Consider the following 18,424-nt stretch of genomic DNA (forward strand, 5'->3'; position numbering starts at 1 on the left):
GCAGAGGCACCGTGGAGGAAGGCACAGGGGATGAGATACGAGTATGGGGGAAAGGCGAGCCGGCTGCTGGCCCACCAACTTCGCAAGAGGATAGCGTCGAGGGAAATTGGGGGAGTTAGGGATGAAATGGGAACTACGGAGCGGAGAGCAGGGAAGGTAAATGAGGTGTTTAAGACCTTTTATGAGAGGCTATATAAGTCCCAACCCCCGGAGGGAAAAGAGGGAATGCAACAGTTTCTAGACCAACTAAGGTTCCCGAGGGTGGAGGAGCAGGAGGTGGCAGGTCTGGGGGTGCCAATTGAGGTGGATGAGGTGACTAAAGGGCTGGGGAATATGCAGGCAGGGAAGGCCCCGGGACCAGACGGGTTCCCGGTGGAATTTTACAGGAAATATGCGGACTTGTTGGCCCCGCTGCGGGCGAGAACCTTTAACGAGGCCAGAGAAGGGGGGACTCTACCCCCGACAATGTCGGAGGCGACGATATCACTAATCCTGAAGCGGGATAAAGATCCGCTGCAATGCGGGTCATCTAGGCCTATCTCACTCCTGAATGTAGACGCCAAGCTGCTGGCAAAAGTGCTGGCGACGAGGATCGAGGATTGTGTCCCGGGGGTGGTGCATGAAGACCAGACAGGGTTTGTAAAGGGGAGACAACTGAATGTCTACGTGCGACGGCTGTTGGGGGTGATAATGATGCCCCCAGCGGAGGGGTAGGCAGAGATAATGGTGGCGATGGATGCTGAGAAGGCATTCGATAGGGTAGAGTGCGAGTATCTATGTGAGGTGTTGAGGAGGTTTGGGTTCGGAGAGGGGTTTGTCAGTTGGGTCAGACTCCTATATGGGGCCCCAGTGGCAAGTGTAGTCACAAACCGGCAAAGATCGGAGTATTTTCGGTTACACAGGGGAACAAGGCAGAGGTGCCCCCTGTCCCCATTACTGTTCGCGTTGGCAATTGAACCACTGGCCATAGCGTCGGGCAGGCCGCGGCGGGACGGCGGGGAGGCACAGGTGGGCGGCTGGGGGCCCAGGAAGTGGAGGCGGTGGCGCCGGCGGACGATCCAGAGCAGGCGGCAGTCGCAGGCCAGCGGGTTCAGGCCGAGGCCCAGGCTCTGGAGGGAGGCCAGCGAGCGGAAGGCAGCAGCCGGCAAGCTGGCCAACTGATTGGCCGTGACGTCCAGCAGCCGGAGGTAGATGAGGCCGCGGAAGGCGGCGTCATGGATGACGCGCAGACGGCCGCCTACCAATCGCAGCTCCTCCAGGCGGGTCACATGCTGCTGCAGCGCTCCGCGGATGGCACCGATCGGATTGTGGGAGAGGTTGAGGAAGCGCAGGTAGGCCTGAGCCCTCAGGCTGGCATAGGGGACAGCGCTGAGGTTGCAACGGGTGACCAAGAGCCAGACCAAATTGAGGCCCAGGAGGCAATCGGGGCCTAGTTGAGCCAGCGAGGCCCAGGAGTCGATTTCCAGCAGACGGTGGCGGGAGAGGTCCTGGAAGGGGCGGCCGGGCAGGGCGGCGGCCTTGGGGAAGGCCAGCAGGCGGAGGGCGGTCAGGTTGAGGAGGGGGGAGAGGGCAGGACCGGGTGGCCAGGTCAGCGCGGCACCGCGGACGGTGAGTTGGTTGAGGCCGCTGAGGCCGGCCCAGGCTCGCGGGCCAGCCCAGGCCAGCTCAGGGGAGCCCAGGCTGAGGGTGCGCAGGGCGGCCAAGCCGCGGAAGGTGTGGTCGCCGAGCAGCAGCAGCGGGTTGCCAGCCAGCTCCAGGCTGCGCAGGGCGGCCAGGCCGCGGAGGGTTCCGGGCTGCAGGTAGCGCAGGAGGTTGTGGCCGAGGCCCAGGCGCTGCAGCCGCTCCAGGCCGCCCAGGGCGCCGGCCTCCAGCTCCCGCAGCCGGTTGTGGCCCAATTCCAGCTCCTCCAGCCGGCGGCTCAGGCCCCGTCCCGGGCCCCAGTCCAGCCGCTCCAGCCGGTTGTCGCTCAGGTCCAGCGCCCGCGTGCCAGCCGGGATCCCCCGCGGCAGCGACTCCAGCCCCCGGGACGAGCAGCTCACCATCCGGTTCGGGCTCCAGCAGAGGCAGTCGGAGGGGCAGCCGAGCCCCGTGCCCAGAGGGAGGAGCAGGGGGAGGAGAGGAGGTCTCACCGCCAGCAACAGCGTCCTGCCTCACGGCCTGTAAAACAAACACAACAGGGGGTTAGTGAGGTGAGCTGGACCCCAGACACGCACCCACACACAGGACACCTCCCCCACACACAGGACACCTCCCACACACACAGGACACCTCCCCACACACAGGACACCTCCCCCACACACAGGACACCTCCCCCACACACAGGACACCTCCCCCACACACAGGACACCTCCCCCACACACAGGACACCTCTCCCACACACAGGACACCTCTCTCACACACAGGACACCTCTCCCACACACAGGACACCTCTCCCACACACAGGACACCTCCCCCAGACACCCTCCCCCCAGACACACACCCACACACAGGACACCTCCCTATACACAGGACACCTCCCCATACACAGGACACCTCCCAGACACACACCCACACACAGGACACCTCCCCGCACACAGGACACCTCCCCCACACACAGGACACCTCCCCACACACAGGACACCTCCCCAGACACACACCCACACACAGGACACCTCCCCGCACACAGGACACCTCCCCCACACACAGGACACCTCCCCAGACACACACCCACACACAGGACACTTCCCCCACACACAGGACACCTCCCCACACACAGGACTCCTCCCCCAGACACGCACCCACACACAGGACACCTCCTCCAGACACACACCCCACACAGGACATTGCCCCCAGACACACACCCACACACTGGACACCCCCGCAGACACACACCCACACACAGGACACCTCCCCCTCACACAGGACACCCCACCCCACACACACACACACAGGACACCTCCCCCCAGACACACACCCACAGGACATCTCTTCCCCCCCTCCCTGCCCCCACACACAGGATAGGACCCTCCACACACACAGATACAGGATGCTCCTCCTCCCCTCAGATACACAGTCCTGCGGACACAGGAACCCCTTTCCCCAGACACCCTCAGGAACCCCCTCACACACAGGATCCCCGGTGTCCCAAACACCGCCAACACCTCGCCTTTGGACCACTTATTCAACAGTCTCTCCATCCCAGGTTGTCTTCCCCACCCCCTCTCCAAAGATGTGCAGGATGGGTGGGAGTGGGCCTAGATTCGGGTTCTCTTTCACAGGGTCGGTGCAGAACCAATAGGCTGAATGGCCTCTCTCTGCACTGTAGGGATTCTGCGGATCGACTCTTTTCCCCCAGACCCCATCATGCTGGGGGGGCGGGGGGGATCTCAGTAACTTCCTCTCGTAGAAGGATGGGTGAGTAAATTTGCAGATGACACTAAAGTCGGTGGAGTTGTGGACAGTGCGGAAGGATGTTACAAGTTACAGAGGGACATAGATATGCTGCAGCGCTGGGCTGAGAGGTGGCAAATGCAGTTTAATGCAGAAAAGTGTAAGGTGATTCATTTTGGAAGGAATAACAGGAAGACAGAGTACTGGGCTAATGGTAAGATTCTTGGCAGTGTGGATGAGCAGAGAGATCTCGGTGTCCATGTACATAGATCCCTGAAAGTTGCCACCCAGGTTGAGAGGGTTGTTAAGAAGGCGTACGGTGTGTTAGCTTTTATTGGTCGAGGGATTGAGTTTCGGAGCCATGAGGTCATGTTGCAGCTGTACAAATCTCTGGTGCGGCCGCATTTGGAGTATTGCGTGCAGTTCTGGTCGCCGCATTATAGGAAGGATGTGGAAGCATTGGAAAGGGTGTAGAGGAGATTTACCAGGATGTTGCCTGGTATGGAGGGAAGATCTTACGAGGGAAGGCTGAGGGACTGAGGTTGTTTTCGTTAGAGAGAAGAAGGTTAAGAGGTGACTTAATTGAGGCATATAAGATGATCAGAGGATTGGATAGGGTGGACAGTGAGAGCCTTTTTCCTCGGATGGTGATGTCTAGCACGAGGGGACATAGCTTTAAATTGAGGGGAGATAGATATAGGACAGATGTCAGAGGTAGGTTCTTTACGCAGAGAGTAGTAAGGGCGTGGAATGCCCTGCCTGCAACAGTAGTGGACTCGCCAACACTAAGGGCATTCAAATGGTCATTGGATAGACATATGGATGCTAAGGGAATAGTGTAGATGGGCTTTAGAGTGGTTTCACAGGTTGGCGCAACATCGAGGGCCAAAGAGCCTGTACTGCGCTGTAATGTTCTATATTCCCCGAGGCCTCTAGGACCCCCCTCCTCCTCTGAAATGGATCCTCTCCGGAATCCTCCCCCTCCCCCCCCCCCCCCACCCCACAGCCGTCCCCATGACACAGCCTTGTCCACCTTCCCTCTCAGATCCCCTCCACTACCCTCCACAACATCCCCCCCCCCCTCCACATCATCATCCCCTCTTGTTGCTTCACCTCGCTCCCACAAACGCCTTTGTGTCCTTCCCAAATTTCTATGCAAGGTCGGGCTTCGGGGTACAGAGAGAGATGGGAGGGGTTGAATATATTTGACTGAAAATCGTGATTACCTCATTAGCTTCATATTTATGGCGAAGAGCTTGAGGGTCTTCTTCGGTCCTGTTTCTGCTGACAGTCCGGGAGCAGCTTTCGCTATACAAGGAGCTACTGTCGGTTGTCAGCTTGTTTTAATGCTGCTGGGATCTGGTTACAGGTTACACACCAGCTGTAGCCTGTGGCTCAGGTTCCGGACGAGGGGCTTGATCGGGTTTCAACATAAACATTGTTCCTCCTGAATATTTAAACATTTGACATGGATAACACAGGTGCAGAAAGAGAAAACACTGGTTCAAAGTGTGAAAAGCTGGAGTGTGACCCACATTGATCTACACAGAGCAACGTGCTAGACAGGGAGTAAAGCTCCATCCTTCTACACTGTCCCCATCAAACACTCCCAGGACAGGTACAGCACGGGGTTAGATACAGAGTAAAGCTCCATCCTTCTACACTGTCCCCATCAAACACTCCCAGGACAGGTACAGCACGGGGTTAGATACAGAATGAAGCTCCCTCTACACTGTCCCCATCAAGCACTCCCAGGACAGGTACAGCACGGGGTTAGATACAGAATGAAGCTCCCTCCACACTGTCCCCATCAAACACTCCCAGGACAGGTACAGCACGGGGTTAGATACAGAGTAAAGCTCCCTCCCTCCACACTGTCCCCATCAAACACTCCCAGGACAGGTACAGCACGGGGTTAGATACAGAGTAAATCTCCCTCTACACTGTCCTCATCAAACACTCCCAGGACGGGTACAGCACGAGGTTAGATACACAGTAAAGCTCCCTCTACATGACGAATGTGATATAAAATAGTTAATTTAGAGATATTAGTCAATGTAATGTAGAGGTAGGCCAGTCTAATCCTGGTGAGTTCACAGACAAAGGATTTCAGACCGCATGGCAAAGCAAAGGAAGAGGTGTGTCCACCAAAGGAGGAGAAAAGGATGCTGGGTAATAGGGGCCAGAGGAAGGGATTGGAAGTGAGCCAATCAGAATATATCAACAGGTCAGGAGGGATATAGGATGACCTTTGGGCATCGTGTATGTGAAACTTGATGCCAATTGAATGTATCAGTACAGACTCCATTTGTTCTACATCCTCACTTGATTCCAGAAGTTTACGAAGCAGGATGTGCTTCGTGCTCCTGAGAATTGAGGAAAGCTTGCAAGCTAAATAAAATAACTAATGCTGTACCTGCAAATCCATCTCGACTTTTATTGAGGCCAGACTGACGGGTAAAGAAACTTGGGATTTGACATACACTCTCCCCAGCAAACACTCCCAGGACAGGTACAGCACGGGGTTAGATACAGAGTAAAGCTCCCTCCCTCCACACTGTCCCCATCAAACACTCCCAGGACAGGTACAGCACGGGGTTAGATACAGAGTAAAGCTCCCTCTACACTGTCCCCAGCAAACACTCCCAGGACAGGTACAGCACGGGGTTAGATACAGAATAAAGCTCCCTCCCTCCACACTGTCCCCATCAAACACTCCCAGGACAGGTACAGCACGGCGTTAGATACAGAGTAAAGCCCCCTCTACACTCTCCCCATCAAACACTCCCAGGACAGGTACAGCACGGGGTTAGATACAGAGTAAAGCCCCCTCTACACTGTCCTCAACACTCCCAGGACAGGTACATAGGAAAGGGGCAGGCCATTCAGCCCATTGAGCGTGCTCTGCTCTACAATATCATGGCTGATCAACCACTTCCATGGAAAAATAATTCCAAGTGAAAATGGTTCTCTGAAAATTAACTCGGTTCACTGGTTAATGATTTTCCGCACACAGAGCCACTGGTTAATGATTTGCCGCACACACAGCCACTGGTTAATGATTTCCCGCACACAGAGCCACTGGTTAATGATTTGCCGCACACACAGCCACTGGTTAATGATTTCCTGCACACACAGCCACTGGTTAATGATTTCCTGCACATACAGACACTGGTTAATGATTTGCCGCACACAGAGCCACTGGTTAATGATTTCCCACACACACAGCCACTGGTTAATGATTTGCCGCACACAGAGCCACTGGTTAATGATTTGCCGCACACACAGCCACTGGCTAATGATTTGCCGCACACACAGCCAATGGTTAATGATTTGCCGCACACAGAGCCACTGGTTAATGATTTCCCACACACAGAGCCACTGGCTAATGATTTGCCGCGCACACAGCCACTGGTTAATGATTTCCCACACACACAGCCACGAGTTAATGATTTGCCGCACACAGAGCCACTGGTTAATGATTTGCCGCACACAGAGCCACTGGTTAATGATTTGCCGCACACACAGCCACTGGCTAATGATTTGCCGCACACCGAACCACTGGTTAATGATTTGCTGCACACAGAGCCACTGGTTAATGATTTGCCGCACACAGAGCCACTGGTTAATGATTTCCCGCACAGAGCCACTGGTTAATGATTTCCCGCACACAGAGCCACTGGTTAATGATTTGCCGCACACAGAGCCACTGGTTATTGATTTGCCGCACACACAGCCACTGGTTAATGATTTGCCGCACACAGAGCCACTGGTTAATGATTTCCCGCACAGAGCCACTGGTTAATGATTTGCCGCACACAGAGCCACTGGTTAATGATTTCCCGCACACAGAGCCACTGGTTAATGATTTCCCGCACAGAGCCACTGGTTAATGATTTCCCACTCCGATTTCCGGCTGAGTTTGGTGTTATTGAGTGGAGACGAGCTTAATATACCTCCCCACGGGCCGATTTGAAAGGCAGGCCAGCTTTGGGGGCTTCCTTGATGTGTGGTTTGCGGCAAGGTCCCCATCGGTTCTGTTCCCCGAGGGAAAGGCATATGGCTGGTCCCAAGGGTGCTCCTTTCCCGGGGACACGGTTCAGATTCACTCCCTTACTCTCTGGCGGGCGCCTTAGTTTCCTGTGGAATATATGAAGAACATCTAAAGCTCATCATTTAAATATTTCACTGAGGACCAGAACTATGTAAGGAATGACTAGGCCTGTATTATTGCAGAGCTGTTAAGAAAGTCAGTAAAAGACAATCTGTTGCTGGGAGTTTGATTCTCTGGTGTCTGAAACCACAAGATTCAATGTTTAGAGGCAACAAGATGAACAAGGAAACACATCAAGGCCCAAAACTCCAGCTGGATATTCACAGGAGAAAGTCTGTTATCAAACACCTTGAATGGACAGAACAGAGAAAGATCCCAACTGTAAGAAACTCTCGAATCATTTGTAAATATCTTTCAAATGCTGACAGGTTGCAGCTGTCAGTTTCCATCACATTGAAGGTTAGAGAATGGGTATTCTAGAACTAAAAAACATGAGTTAGATCACAGCTAGAGCACTGAGTACAGTTCTGGTCACCACATTCCAGTACAATCACATTCTTCCTGGAGAGAGTATGGAAGAGGTTTTTCTGGATGTTTCCAGAATTAGGGAATTTTAACAAGAGGAACGATTGGATCGATTGTTTTCTGTGGAACAGAGGAGGCTGAGTGGACATTTAATTGAGGTGTGTAACATTATGAGGGTCCCAGATATAGTGGATCAGACGGCAGAAGGACCTATTACATTAACAGACAGGTCAGTAACCTGGGGGCAGAGTTTTAAGTATCTGTTGGAAGGATTAGAGGGGAATTGAGGATTTTCTTCACCCGGGGTGGTGGGGATCTGGAACTCTGTCTGAAAGGGAGGTAGAGACAGAAACCCTCATCGTATTAAAGACACCCCGATGTGGAGTTTGTGTGATCTGCAGGTTACAGACCAAGGGGTGGAAAGTGGGATTAGACTGGATAAGGAATTTTCAGCCAACACAGACACAATGGCTGAATGGCCTCCTCTGTGCTGTAAATGTCTCGGATTCTGTGATGACAAGTGGTCCTCGAGTTTTTATCCAGGACAGACCTCAGCGCAGTCAGTTCCGCCAAGTGTTGATGTGATGGATCAAGAGGTGTCAGGTGCCAGGAGCAGTGATTCAAATGGAAATATCAGTAAATCCTTATATAGTTTATTTGTATGTGGTTCCATTTTAATAACTTCTCCTGAATGTGACCCTCACCCAGGTTTCATAGATTATCATAGAATTTACAGTGCAGAAGGAGGCCATTCGGTCCATCGAGTCTGCACCGGCTCTTGGCTTACAAACATGCATTTCAGGCTCTGAGCCTGCCTGAGTCTTGGCTTGTCCATTTTACCCGCTAGGCTGTGCGAGTTTTCCTGTAACTAGTTGGAAGTGGCCATCGCAGATGGCTACTAATCCCAGCTGGGCTCCCACATTAAACCTCCCTATGAACCTGAGATCATAAACATTATTGCTAAATCACACCAAGTTTCATTCATCCATCACACCTGTGGTCACAGCCCTAGAAAGGCTCCCAGTTAAGAAGCAGATACATTTAAAAATACTTGTTTTCAAATTTCTCAGTCCCTTCTCTATCTCTCTGTAATCTCCTTCATGCTCTTGTCTCTCTCTCTCTCTCTCTCGCTCTGTAATCTTGCCGGCTCGTTGGTCTCGGGGTAAGATTCTCGCTTCGGGGTCTGTGATACATGAAAATGTGAGAGGTCGCGCGTTCAAATCCCGTACAACCCCTTTGATGTTATGAGGCTGTTTAGCACAGGGCTAAATCGCTGGCTTTGAAAGCAGACCAAGGCAGGCCAGCAGCACGGTTCAATTCCCGTAACAGCCTCCCCAAACAGGCGCCGGAATGTGGCGACTAGGGGCTTTTCACAGTAACTTCATTGAAGTCTACTTGTGACAATAAGTGATTTTCATTTCATTTCCTCCATGCTCTTATCTCTCCCAATCTGCTCCAGCCTCATAACCACCAAGGTCTCTGTACTCCTCTCCTTCTGGCTTCCTGGGCATTCCAGATTTTAATCACTCCATGTTTGGCATCCATGCCTCGAGCTAAGGTCACAAACTCTGGAACTTCCTCCCCAAACCTTGTGACCTCTCTATCTTCCTGTCCTCTTTTCAGCTACTTACTAAATCCTACCTCTGACCATCTGCCCTGCCCTCTTATCTCCTTACATGACTGTTTCAAATATTGCTTTTTAACCCACCTATGGAGCACCTCAAAATGGTCCATTACATGAAGGGCGCTATATAAATACGCAGTGTTATTGATTTTAACATGTATCACTGTTCATTCATCATCACTGGGTGAATAACCTGTAACTCCAGCATTGTGGGAGCACCTTCACCACACAGACTGCAGCGGTTCAAGAAGGTCAAACATCATCTTCTCCACAGGTAACTGGGGATGGGGAATATTTGCTGCTGCTCTTGTTGGTGAAAGGACAGGGGAGTGAGAGGAGCTGATTGGCTCTGGCAGAGAGAGCCAGCACAAACAGGACGGGCTGAATGGCCTCAATCTGCATTGTAACCATTCAATGATTCACTGATAAAGAAGCAATGCTGGAGACCAGGGAACAACCTCTGGAACCAATGGCCAACCTGATACAAAGCAGCTCTTCATTGATCCGAGAGCTGCGGCCCCGCTCGGTGTAAACGGGAGGAGGGGGGGGAATCCGCTGTTTATTCCCGGGGTTTCCAGAGCCTCTCCATCCACCCTCCCCCTTTACCCATAGTGGACCTGTCTGCCTATCACCCGCACTGCGCATGCTTCACTCACAGTGCAGCCCTACCCCTCACTCACTACCATTGGCTGGAAGACCAGCTGTTCCCGTCTGGTCTTCCAGACCCATCCCCTCTATTCCTATTGGTCCGGAGCTGCCGCCAATCACTCCCCGAGCATTGTGACGGTTCGGGCTGTGACCGGCGCATCCGCAGTTCAGGTTGTCGCTGATGGTGCGTGGGGCGGGAAAGAAACAATCAAGCAACTTTCAGGACTGGAGCCGGTGGGTGGCCGGGGAGCAATAGAAGCTGCGGAGTGAGCCGGGAGGCTTCATAAATACCCCGTGGAGGCTTCAACTCCCGAGGAAAATGTTAACGGTCCCGTCTTAAACTGCACCAAACAGAGTGAGAGCTGAGCGGTGACAGGCCCGGAATACCGGCCGCCATCTTTATAGAGGACAAGGAGCCGCAGGGCGCATGCGCTGTGAGCCTGGACCGGATGCCAACTCTCCCGGATTGACTGACTGGAGTCTCCAGCATTTCATTTTAATCATTTGTGGGAGTCACTGGCTGGGCCAACATTTATTGCCCATCCCTAATTTCCCTCAAACCGAGTGGCTTGCTCGGCCATCTCGGAGGACATTTAAAGAATCAACCACATAGCTGTGGTTTGGAATCGTGTCGGCCAGACCAGGTAAGGATGGCAGATTTTCTTTTCTGTTCATTCACGGGATGTGGGTGTCGCTGGCTGGGCCAGCATTCACTGACCATCCCTAATCGCCCTTGAACTGAGGGCATCTCAAAGAGCATTTTAAGAGTCAGCCAGCTGACTGTGGATCTGGAGTCACATGTAGGCCAGACCAGGTAAGGATAGAAGATTTCCTTCACTGAAGGACATGAGTGAACCAGATGGGTCTTTGCAACAATCGACAATGGTTTCATGGTTATCAGTATACTTTCAATGAATTCAAATGTTACCTTCTGTCTTGGTGAGATTGATGCCCGGGTCTCTGTATATTCATTAGGGCAGTAAAAAAGATTTTTGAGTCACTGAAAAAATTATGCGCCCCCTCGTGCCTGCACCTTACACACAAACTAGGAGTCGGCCCCTCGAGCCTACACACAATCTAGGAGTCGGCCCCTCGTGCCTGCACCTTACACACAAATTAGGAGTCGGCCCCTCGAGCCTGCTCCTGACACACAAACTAGGAGTCGGCCCCTCGAGCCTGCTCCTTACACACAAACTAGGAGTCGGCCCTTCGAGCCTGCTCCTTACACACAAACTAGGAGTCGGCCCCTCGAGCCTGCACCTTACATACCAACTGGGAGTCGTCGCCTGGGGTCTGCTCCAGTATTCAATAAGTTTAGGGCTGATCTAATTTTTTTTTTTAAATGTAGAGTACCCAATTCTTTTCTTTTCCCAATTAAAATGCAATTTTACTGGCTAATCTACCTACCCGGCACATCTTTGGGTTGTGAGGGTGAGACCCACGCAGGCATGGGGGAATGTGCAAACTCTGCTGGACAGTGACTCAGGGCTGGGATCAGACCCGGGTCCTCGGTGCCATGAGTCAGCAGTGCTAACCACTGCGCCATCGTGCTGCCCCATTGGCTGATCTCATTTTAACCTCAACTCCACATTCCGGCCAACACCGATAACCTTTCACCCCCTTGCTTATCAAGAATCTATCCAGCTCTGCCTTAAAAATATCCAAGGACACTGCTTCCACTGCCTTTTAAAGATGTGTTCCAAAGTCATAGAATCTCTACAGTGCAGACTGACCCCATTCAGCCCATCGAGTCCGCATCGACCCTCCGAAAAAGCTCCCCACCCCACCCTCATAATCCCTCCCAACTTGCACATTGTTGGAGACTAAGGCCCATTTAAGCATGGCCAATCCACCGAACTTGCAGACCTTTGAATTGTGGGAGGAAATCGGATCACCCGGAGGAAACCCACACAGACACAGGGCAGCACGGTAGCATTGTGGATAGCACAATTGCTTCTCAGTGCCAGGGTCCCAGGTTCGATTCCGGCTTGGGTCACTGTCTGTGCGGAGTCTGCACATCCTCCCAGTGTGTGCGTGGGTTTCCTCCGGGTGCTCCGGTTTCCTCCCACAGTCCAAAGATGTGCAGGTTAGGTGGATTGGCCATGATAAATTGCCCTTAGTGTCCAAAATTGCCCTTAGTGTTGGGTGGGGTTACTGGGTTATGGGGATAGGGTGGAGGTGTTGATCTTGGGTAGGGTGCTCTTTCCAAGAGCTGGTGCAGACTCAATGGGCCGAATGGCCTCCTGCACTGTAAATTCTATGAATGTGTAAACTCCACACAGTCACCCAGGGTTGGAATTGAACCCAGGACCAAAGAGAAAATGCAGGAAAATCTCAGCAGGTCTGGCAGCATCAGTGGGGAGAGAAAGGAGATCACATTTTGACCCTTTGTCAAAGCTAAAAATCATAGCAAGTGGGAGATATGATATTTATACTGTAGGTGAGGGAATGAAAGATGAGACATATACTGGGTCCCTGGTGCTGTGAGGCAGCAGTGCTAACCACTGTGCCACACCCTGTCCTATCCTCAAGAGAAAAAATATCCTTATCCCCAGCTGAAATGGGTGACCCTTTATTTTGCAACAGCGACCCCCTTGTTCCAAATTCTCCCACAAGAGGAAACACCCTCTCCACATCCACCCTGTCAAAACCCCTCAGCATCTTATATAGTTCAATCCAGGTTTTACCCTAAACTTTAAATCTGTGTCCCGACTGCTTGTACGATCAGTGAATAGAAACAGAGTATATTTGTCCACCCGATGGAAACCTGGCATAATCTTGTGCGTGAATCAAATCAGCCCTCAACCTCCTTTGCTGGAACCATTCTGGTAAATCTCCTCTGCACCTTCTCCAAGAATCTTCACATTCTTCCTGAAGAGTGGTGACCAGAGCTTTATAAAGATTTATAGAATAGAATTAGAACCATAGAATTCCCACAGTGCAGAAGGGGGTCATTCGGCCCATCAAGTCTGCGACTCTCTGAAAGATCACCCTGCCTAGGCCCACACCCCTACCCTGTCCCTGTAAACCCATAGCCCCACCTAACCTGCACATTCCTGGACACTAACCGTTATTTATCAAAGCCAATCCACCTAACTTGCCCTTCTTCAGACTGTGGGAGGAAACCTGAGCACCGGGTGGAAACCCATGCAGACACTGGGAGAAAGTGCAAGCTCCACACACACAGTTGCCAAGGCCGGAATTGAACCCGGGTCCCTGGCACTGTGAGGCAGCAGTGCTAATCACTGTGTCACCGGAAGCCTGGCTTCCCTGTTTCTGAATCAATATTACTGTTTATGAAGCTCAAGATCGAATTTGCTTTGCCATTTATTCTCTTCAATATGTCTTGTAGATATACAAAATCCCTCTTCGCCTCTTTCTCTTTCCTCCCAAAGGGGCCAGTTGGGTTTTTGTGACAATCCAGCAGTTTTCATGGTCACTTTTTCCCAGTGCCGGCCCCACAAATGACCAGATTCATTCAGCTCAATTTCACAACCTGCCTTTGTGTTTTGTGGGTTCTCTCTCACTCCCTATTTTCTGTTTTCAATCAGTTTCACAGGGTGTTCGAAGGGGAGTATTCAAAGTCCGGAAATTCAAACCAAGCATCACATCAGGACCTGACAGAGTCCTCAATTTATCATATCCTGAATATCATCGTACTTTGAACATGGAAGAAAAAAGCATTGTTCACAGTGCGGGGAAACCGTACTCGTGTTGTGTGTGTGGACGAAGATTCAGTCAATCATCAGGCCTCGCAAGCCACAAATGCAGTCAGACTGAGGAGAAACCGTGGAAATGTGCAGACTGTGGGAAAGGATTCCCTTCCCCATCCCAGCTGGAAACTCATCGACGCAGTCACACTGGGGAGAGACCATTCACCTGCTCCAAGTGTGGGAAGGGATTCATTCAGTCATCCCACCTGCAGACACACCAGAGAGTTCACACTGGGGTGAGGTCATTCACCTGCTCTAAGTGTGGGAAGGGATTCACTCGGTCATCCAACCTGCTGAGTCACCAGCGAGTTCACACCGATGAGAGACCGTTCCAATGCCCAGACTGCGGGAAGTGCTATAAAAGTTCTGGGGAACTGATGCGCCATCAACGTGTTCACACTGACAAGAGACTGTTTAGATGCTCTCACTGCGGGACTGGGTTCAGACAATCATCTCACCTCACTGTACATCAGCGAATTCACACTGGGGAGAGACCATTCACCTGCTCAGAGTGTGGGAAGGGATTCACTCGGTTATCCACCCTGCTGAGTCACCAGCGAGTTCACACCGATGAGAGACCATTCCAATGCCCAGATTGCGGGAAGTGCTATAAAAGTTCTGGGGAACTGATGCGCCATCAACGTGTTCACACTGACAAGAGACTGTTTAGATGCTCTCACTGCGGGACTGAGTTCAGACGATCATCTCACCTCACTGTCCATCAGCAAACTCACACTGGGGAGAGGGCATTCACCTGCTCCAAGTGTGGGAAGGGATTCACTCGGTCATCCGACCTGCTGAGTCACCAGCGAATTCACACGGATGAGAGACCGTTTCAATGTCCAGACTGTGGGAAGTGCTATAAAAGTTCTGGGGAACTGATGCGCCATCAACGTGTTCACACTGACGAGAGACCGTTCAGGTGCTCTCACTGCGGGACTGGGTTCAGAGACTCATTTTACCTCAATGTACATCAGCGAGTTCACACTGGGGAGAGGCCATTCACCTGCACCCAGTGTGGGAAGGGATTCACTCGTGCATCTACTCTGTCCATACACCAGCGAGTTCACACCGATGAGAGACCGTTCCAATGTCCAGACTGCGGGAAATGCTATAAAAGTTCTGGGGAACTGATGCGCCATCAACGTGTTCACACTGACAAGAGACCGTTCGCCTGCTCCAAGTGGGGGAAGGGATTCACCGCTTCATCCCTCCTGCTGAGACACCAACGAGGCCACAAGTGACGACTGCAATTGAATTTTGCTGTTCCTCACATTCAGGACTGAACCATGTTCATTTGGGTTTCTTTCTGCTGATCACAAACTCCAGCCCATTTACAGGGGCTAAGATTCTGGCTAAAAGTCAAATAAATTAGATTTGCATGAAATACGCAGTGTGTTGAAACTTTTTAATATCTCATCCACAAGTTAGTTCCTTTTGAAGTACTCTCGCTTTTCCCTGTCTCTTCCATCCTCACCTCCAACAAGAAGTGTGAGGAGCTTGTGGAGCTTCTTTGTGACTGAGATTGAGTAAATCCGATCAGCTGCCTCTGCTGCTTCCCTCCCACGAGCCCACCGGACCAAAGTGTCTCTAAATTTCATCCTTTCCCAAGCCCTGAACCCACATCTTTCTCTAGTTTCTCTCCCATCTCCCCTCATGCCCTCTCAGAGCTCATCTTGTCCATGAGACCCAACTTCAGCTCCATTGATGCGATTCATACTGAGCTACCGATCAGCCAACTGCCCTGTGTCCATGGATATTGTCAACATTTCTCTCTCTTCAGGTACTGTCCCTCTGTCCTTCAAATCTGCCATCATCACCCCCTCCTCAATAAAACAAACCCTTGACCCGGCCATCCTTATAAATTACTGCCCCATCTTCAACCTCCGTCTCCTCTCCAAACTCTTTGAACATGTTGTCACCTCCCAAATCCTTGCCCATCTTTCCCAGAACTCCCATGTTTGAATCCCTTCAATGAGGTCTCTGCCTTGTTACAGTAGTGAAATACAAGAGACAAACAGAATCTCACCAAGAGAGAAGACTGACAATCCGGGAGCTTGGCTGCAAGGGTAGCACAGTGGGTAACCCTGTTGATTCACAGCACCAGGGACCCGGGTTCGATTCCCGACTTGGGTCACTGTCTGTGTGGAGTCTGCAAGTTCTCCCCGTATCTGCGCAAATTTCCTCCGGGTGCTCTGCTTTCCTCCCACATCCAAAGATGTGCAGGTTAGGTGGACTGATTATGCTAAATTGCCCTTTGTGTCCAAAAAGGTTAGGTGGGGTTACTGGGTTACGGGATAGGATGGAGGTGTGGGCTTAAGTAGGATGCTCTTTCCAAGGGCTGGTACAGACCCGATAGGCCGAATGGCCTCCTGCACTGTAAATTCTCTGATTCTATGATGTGAGATTGGCCTTTCTGAGCTCCAGCCAGGTGATGTTAAACACTCAGGCTGGAAAGACAAAAATCTACAACGTGTTTAAAACAGCTGATTTATTTCACCAATATCGAGAATGTTAAACTCCAGTCCCTTAGAGGTTATTACCATCAGAAACAAACTCCAACTATCAGAGTAAAAACCTGAAAGTTCTGGTCCAGGGAGAGGCCATTTGGCCCATTGTGTGTGTGCTGGCTGAAGTGGAGCTATTCAGCTTAATCCCATTTTGCAGATCTCAGTCGATTGCCCTGTATCCCTCAATTGGATATCCAAGACTTTTATTTTAAAGTGATCCGGATTTCTGCTTCTATGACCCTATCAGATAGCGAGTTCTAGACTCCCACCACTGAAATGATGACCTCCTAGAAGGCTTAGCTTTTGGACTTCCGGTTGCGGCTATGCGGAGCTAAGTCGCACGTTCGGCAGCTCCCGACAGAAACGGACTTTTGCACTCTTTTTAGAGCCCCCAGCGGCATTTGTTCGACGGTTCCCAGTGTGGGAAGGTGATAGTAACATTTCCCCGGCACTGTGTGGATTGGACCAGGAGTGGAGCGGTGAAAAAAGTAGTTTTGGAGTAGCGAAAAGTGCGAGGGAGGAAATTCAAAATGGCGGGGGGTGGAGACCAGGCAGCGTGGTCGCAGGAACAGCAGGAGTTTCTCCAGCGCTGCTTCACGGAATTGAAGGCAGAGCTGTTGGAGCCGATGAAGATTTCGATAGACAAGCTGCTCGAGACCCAGAAGGCCCAAGGGTCGGCGATCCGGGAGGTGCAGCAAAAGGCTTGGAGAACGAGGACGAGATCTTGGGCCTGATGGTGAAGGTGGAGGCGCACGAGGCGATGCATAAGAAATGGCAGGAGAAGTTCGAGGACATGGAGAACCGGTCGAGGAGGAAGAACCTGTGGATTCTGGGTCTCCCGGAGGGAGTGGAGGGGTCGGATGTTGGAGCATACGTGGTCACAATGCTGAACACGTTGATGGGTGCGTGGGCCTTCCCGGGGCCCCTGGAGCTGGAGGGGGCCCACCGAGTCCTGGCCAGGAGGCCCAAGCCCAACTAGCCACCGCGGGGGGTGCTGGTGCGTTTCCACCGCTTCGTGGACAGGGAGTGCGTCCTAATGTGGGCAAAGAAGGAGCGGAGCAGCAGGTGGGAGAATGCAGAGGTCCGGATATACCAGGACTGGAGCGAGGAGGTGGTCAAGAAGAGGGCCGGGTACAATCGGGCTAAGGTGGCTCTGCATCGGAAGGGGGTGAAATTTGGAATGTTGCAGCCGGTGCGACTGTGGGTCACTTTCAAGGACCTCCACCACTACTTTGAGACGCCGGAGGAGGCGTGGACCTTTATCCAGGCCGAAAAGTTGGACTCGGATTGAGGGTCGGTTGCGAGGGGATGTTGGGAGGGGATTGATGTGATTGTTGTGTTTTGGGGGGATGTTTTGTTCTGTTTGGTCCTGTTTTTTTTTTTGGGTGCTGGGTGGGGTAGGGTGAAATGGTTTGTAGTGGGGGTTTGGTGAGAGTGTGGACGTCGGTGGTTGGAAGAGGGGGCCCCATTGGGCGGGAGGCGAGAGGGTAGGCCCGAGGTGGGGGAGCTGGGATCAGGCTGCGAAAAGGAGCTGCGCCAGAGGTGGCGGGGCCGGCTTGGTGGAAAGCGCGGGCTTTTTCCCGCGCTAGGGAAGGAAGGGGGCGGGGTGGGAGTGGGGGAGGGGTGGTGCTGGAGAGGAGCGCCCGCTGATGGACAGGAGGAGGGGGGGAGATTCTCACACAGGGGGGTCGATGGAGTGACGGAGCGGCTGGAGTCAGCAGGTGTCAGCTGACTTACGGGAGTGCTATGGGGGAGCAACGTAGCTCAGGGGGGATCTAGCTTGGGGAGTGGGAGGGGGGGGGAGAAACTGGGTTGCTGCTGCATTGGCCAAAGGGGAACTGGAGACTGAAGAGCGAGTCGGGGCAGGGGTCTGCCGCTGGGGGGAACGGAGAGTGCGGGAGGCGCGGGCACGTGGCTGGCCTAGAAAGCGAGATGGCTAATCGGTAGGGGGGGGGGTGCAGCCCCCTGATCCGGCTGATAA

At 52.4% G+C, this 18,424-nt stretch overlaps 1 protein-coding gene across 9 annotated transcripts in view; it reads left to right on the plus strand.

Moving 5' to 3' along the window:
• The window catches only part of LOC140421376 (uncharacterized), a 56,058-nt gene that overhangs the window by 9,737 nt on the left and 27,897 nt on the right, over positions 1–18,424 (plus strand). For 3 of the 9 annotated variants that reach the window (XM_072506044.1, XM_072506043.1, XM_072506045.1), the window contains exon 2: positions 13,772–15,320. The exons of 4 other annotated variants lie outside the window; for them this stretch is intronic. In XM_072506044.1, the coding sequence (XP_072362145.1) occupies positions 13,772–15,177 (1,406 nt within the window). In that variant the 3' untranslated portion in view covers positions 15,178–15,320. Of the gene's footprint in view, positions 1–7,605; positions 8,396–10,215; positions 10,865–13,771; positions 15,321–18,424 lie in introns of those variants that run through there. 2 more of the 9 variants (XR_011946724.1, XR_011946723.1) reach the window with 2 other exon arrangements.

The sequence above is a fragment of the Scyliorhinus torazame genome, chromosome 5 (genome assembly GCF_047496885.1).
Source record: "Scyliorhinus torazame isolate Kashiwa2021f chromosome 5, sScyTor2.1, whole genome shotgun sequence".
Taxonomy (NCBI): Eukaryota; Metazoa; Chordata; class Chondrichthyes; order Carcharhiniformes; family Scyliorhinidae; genus Scyliorhinus; species Scyliorhinus torazame.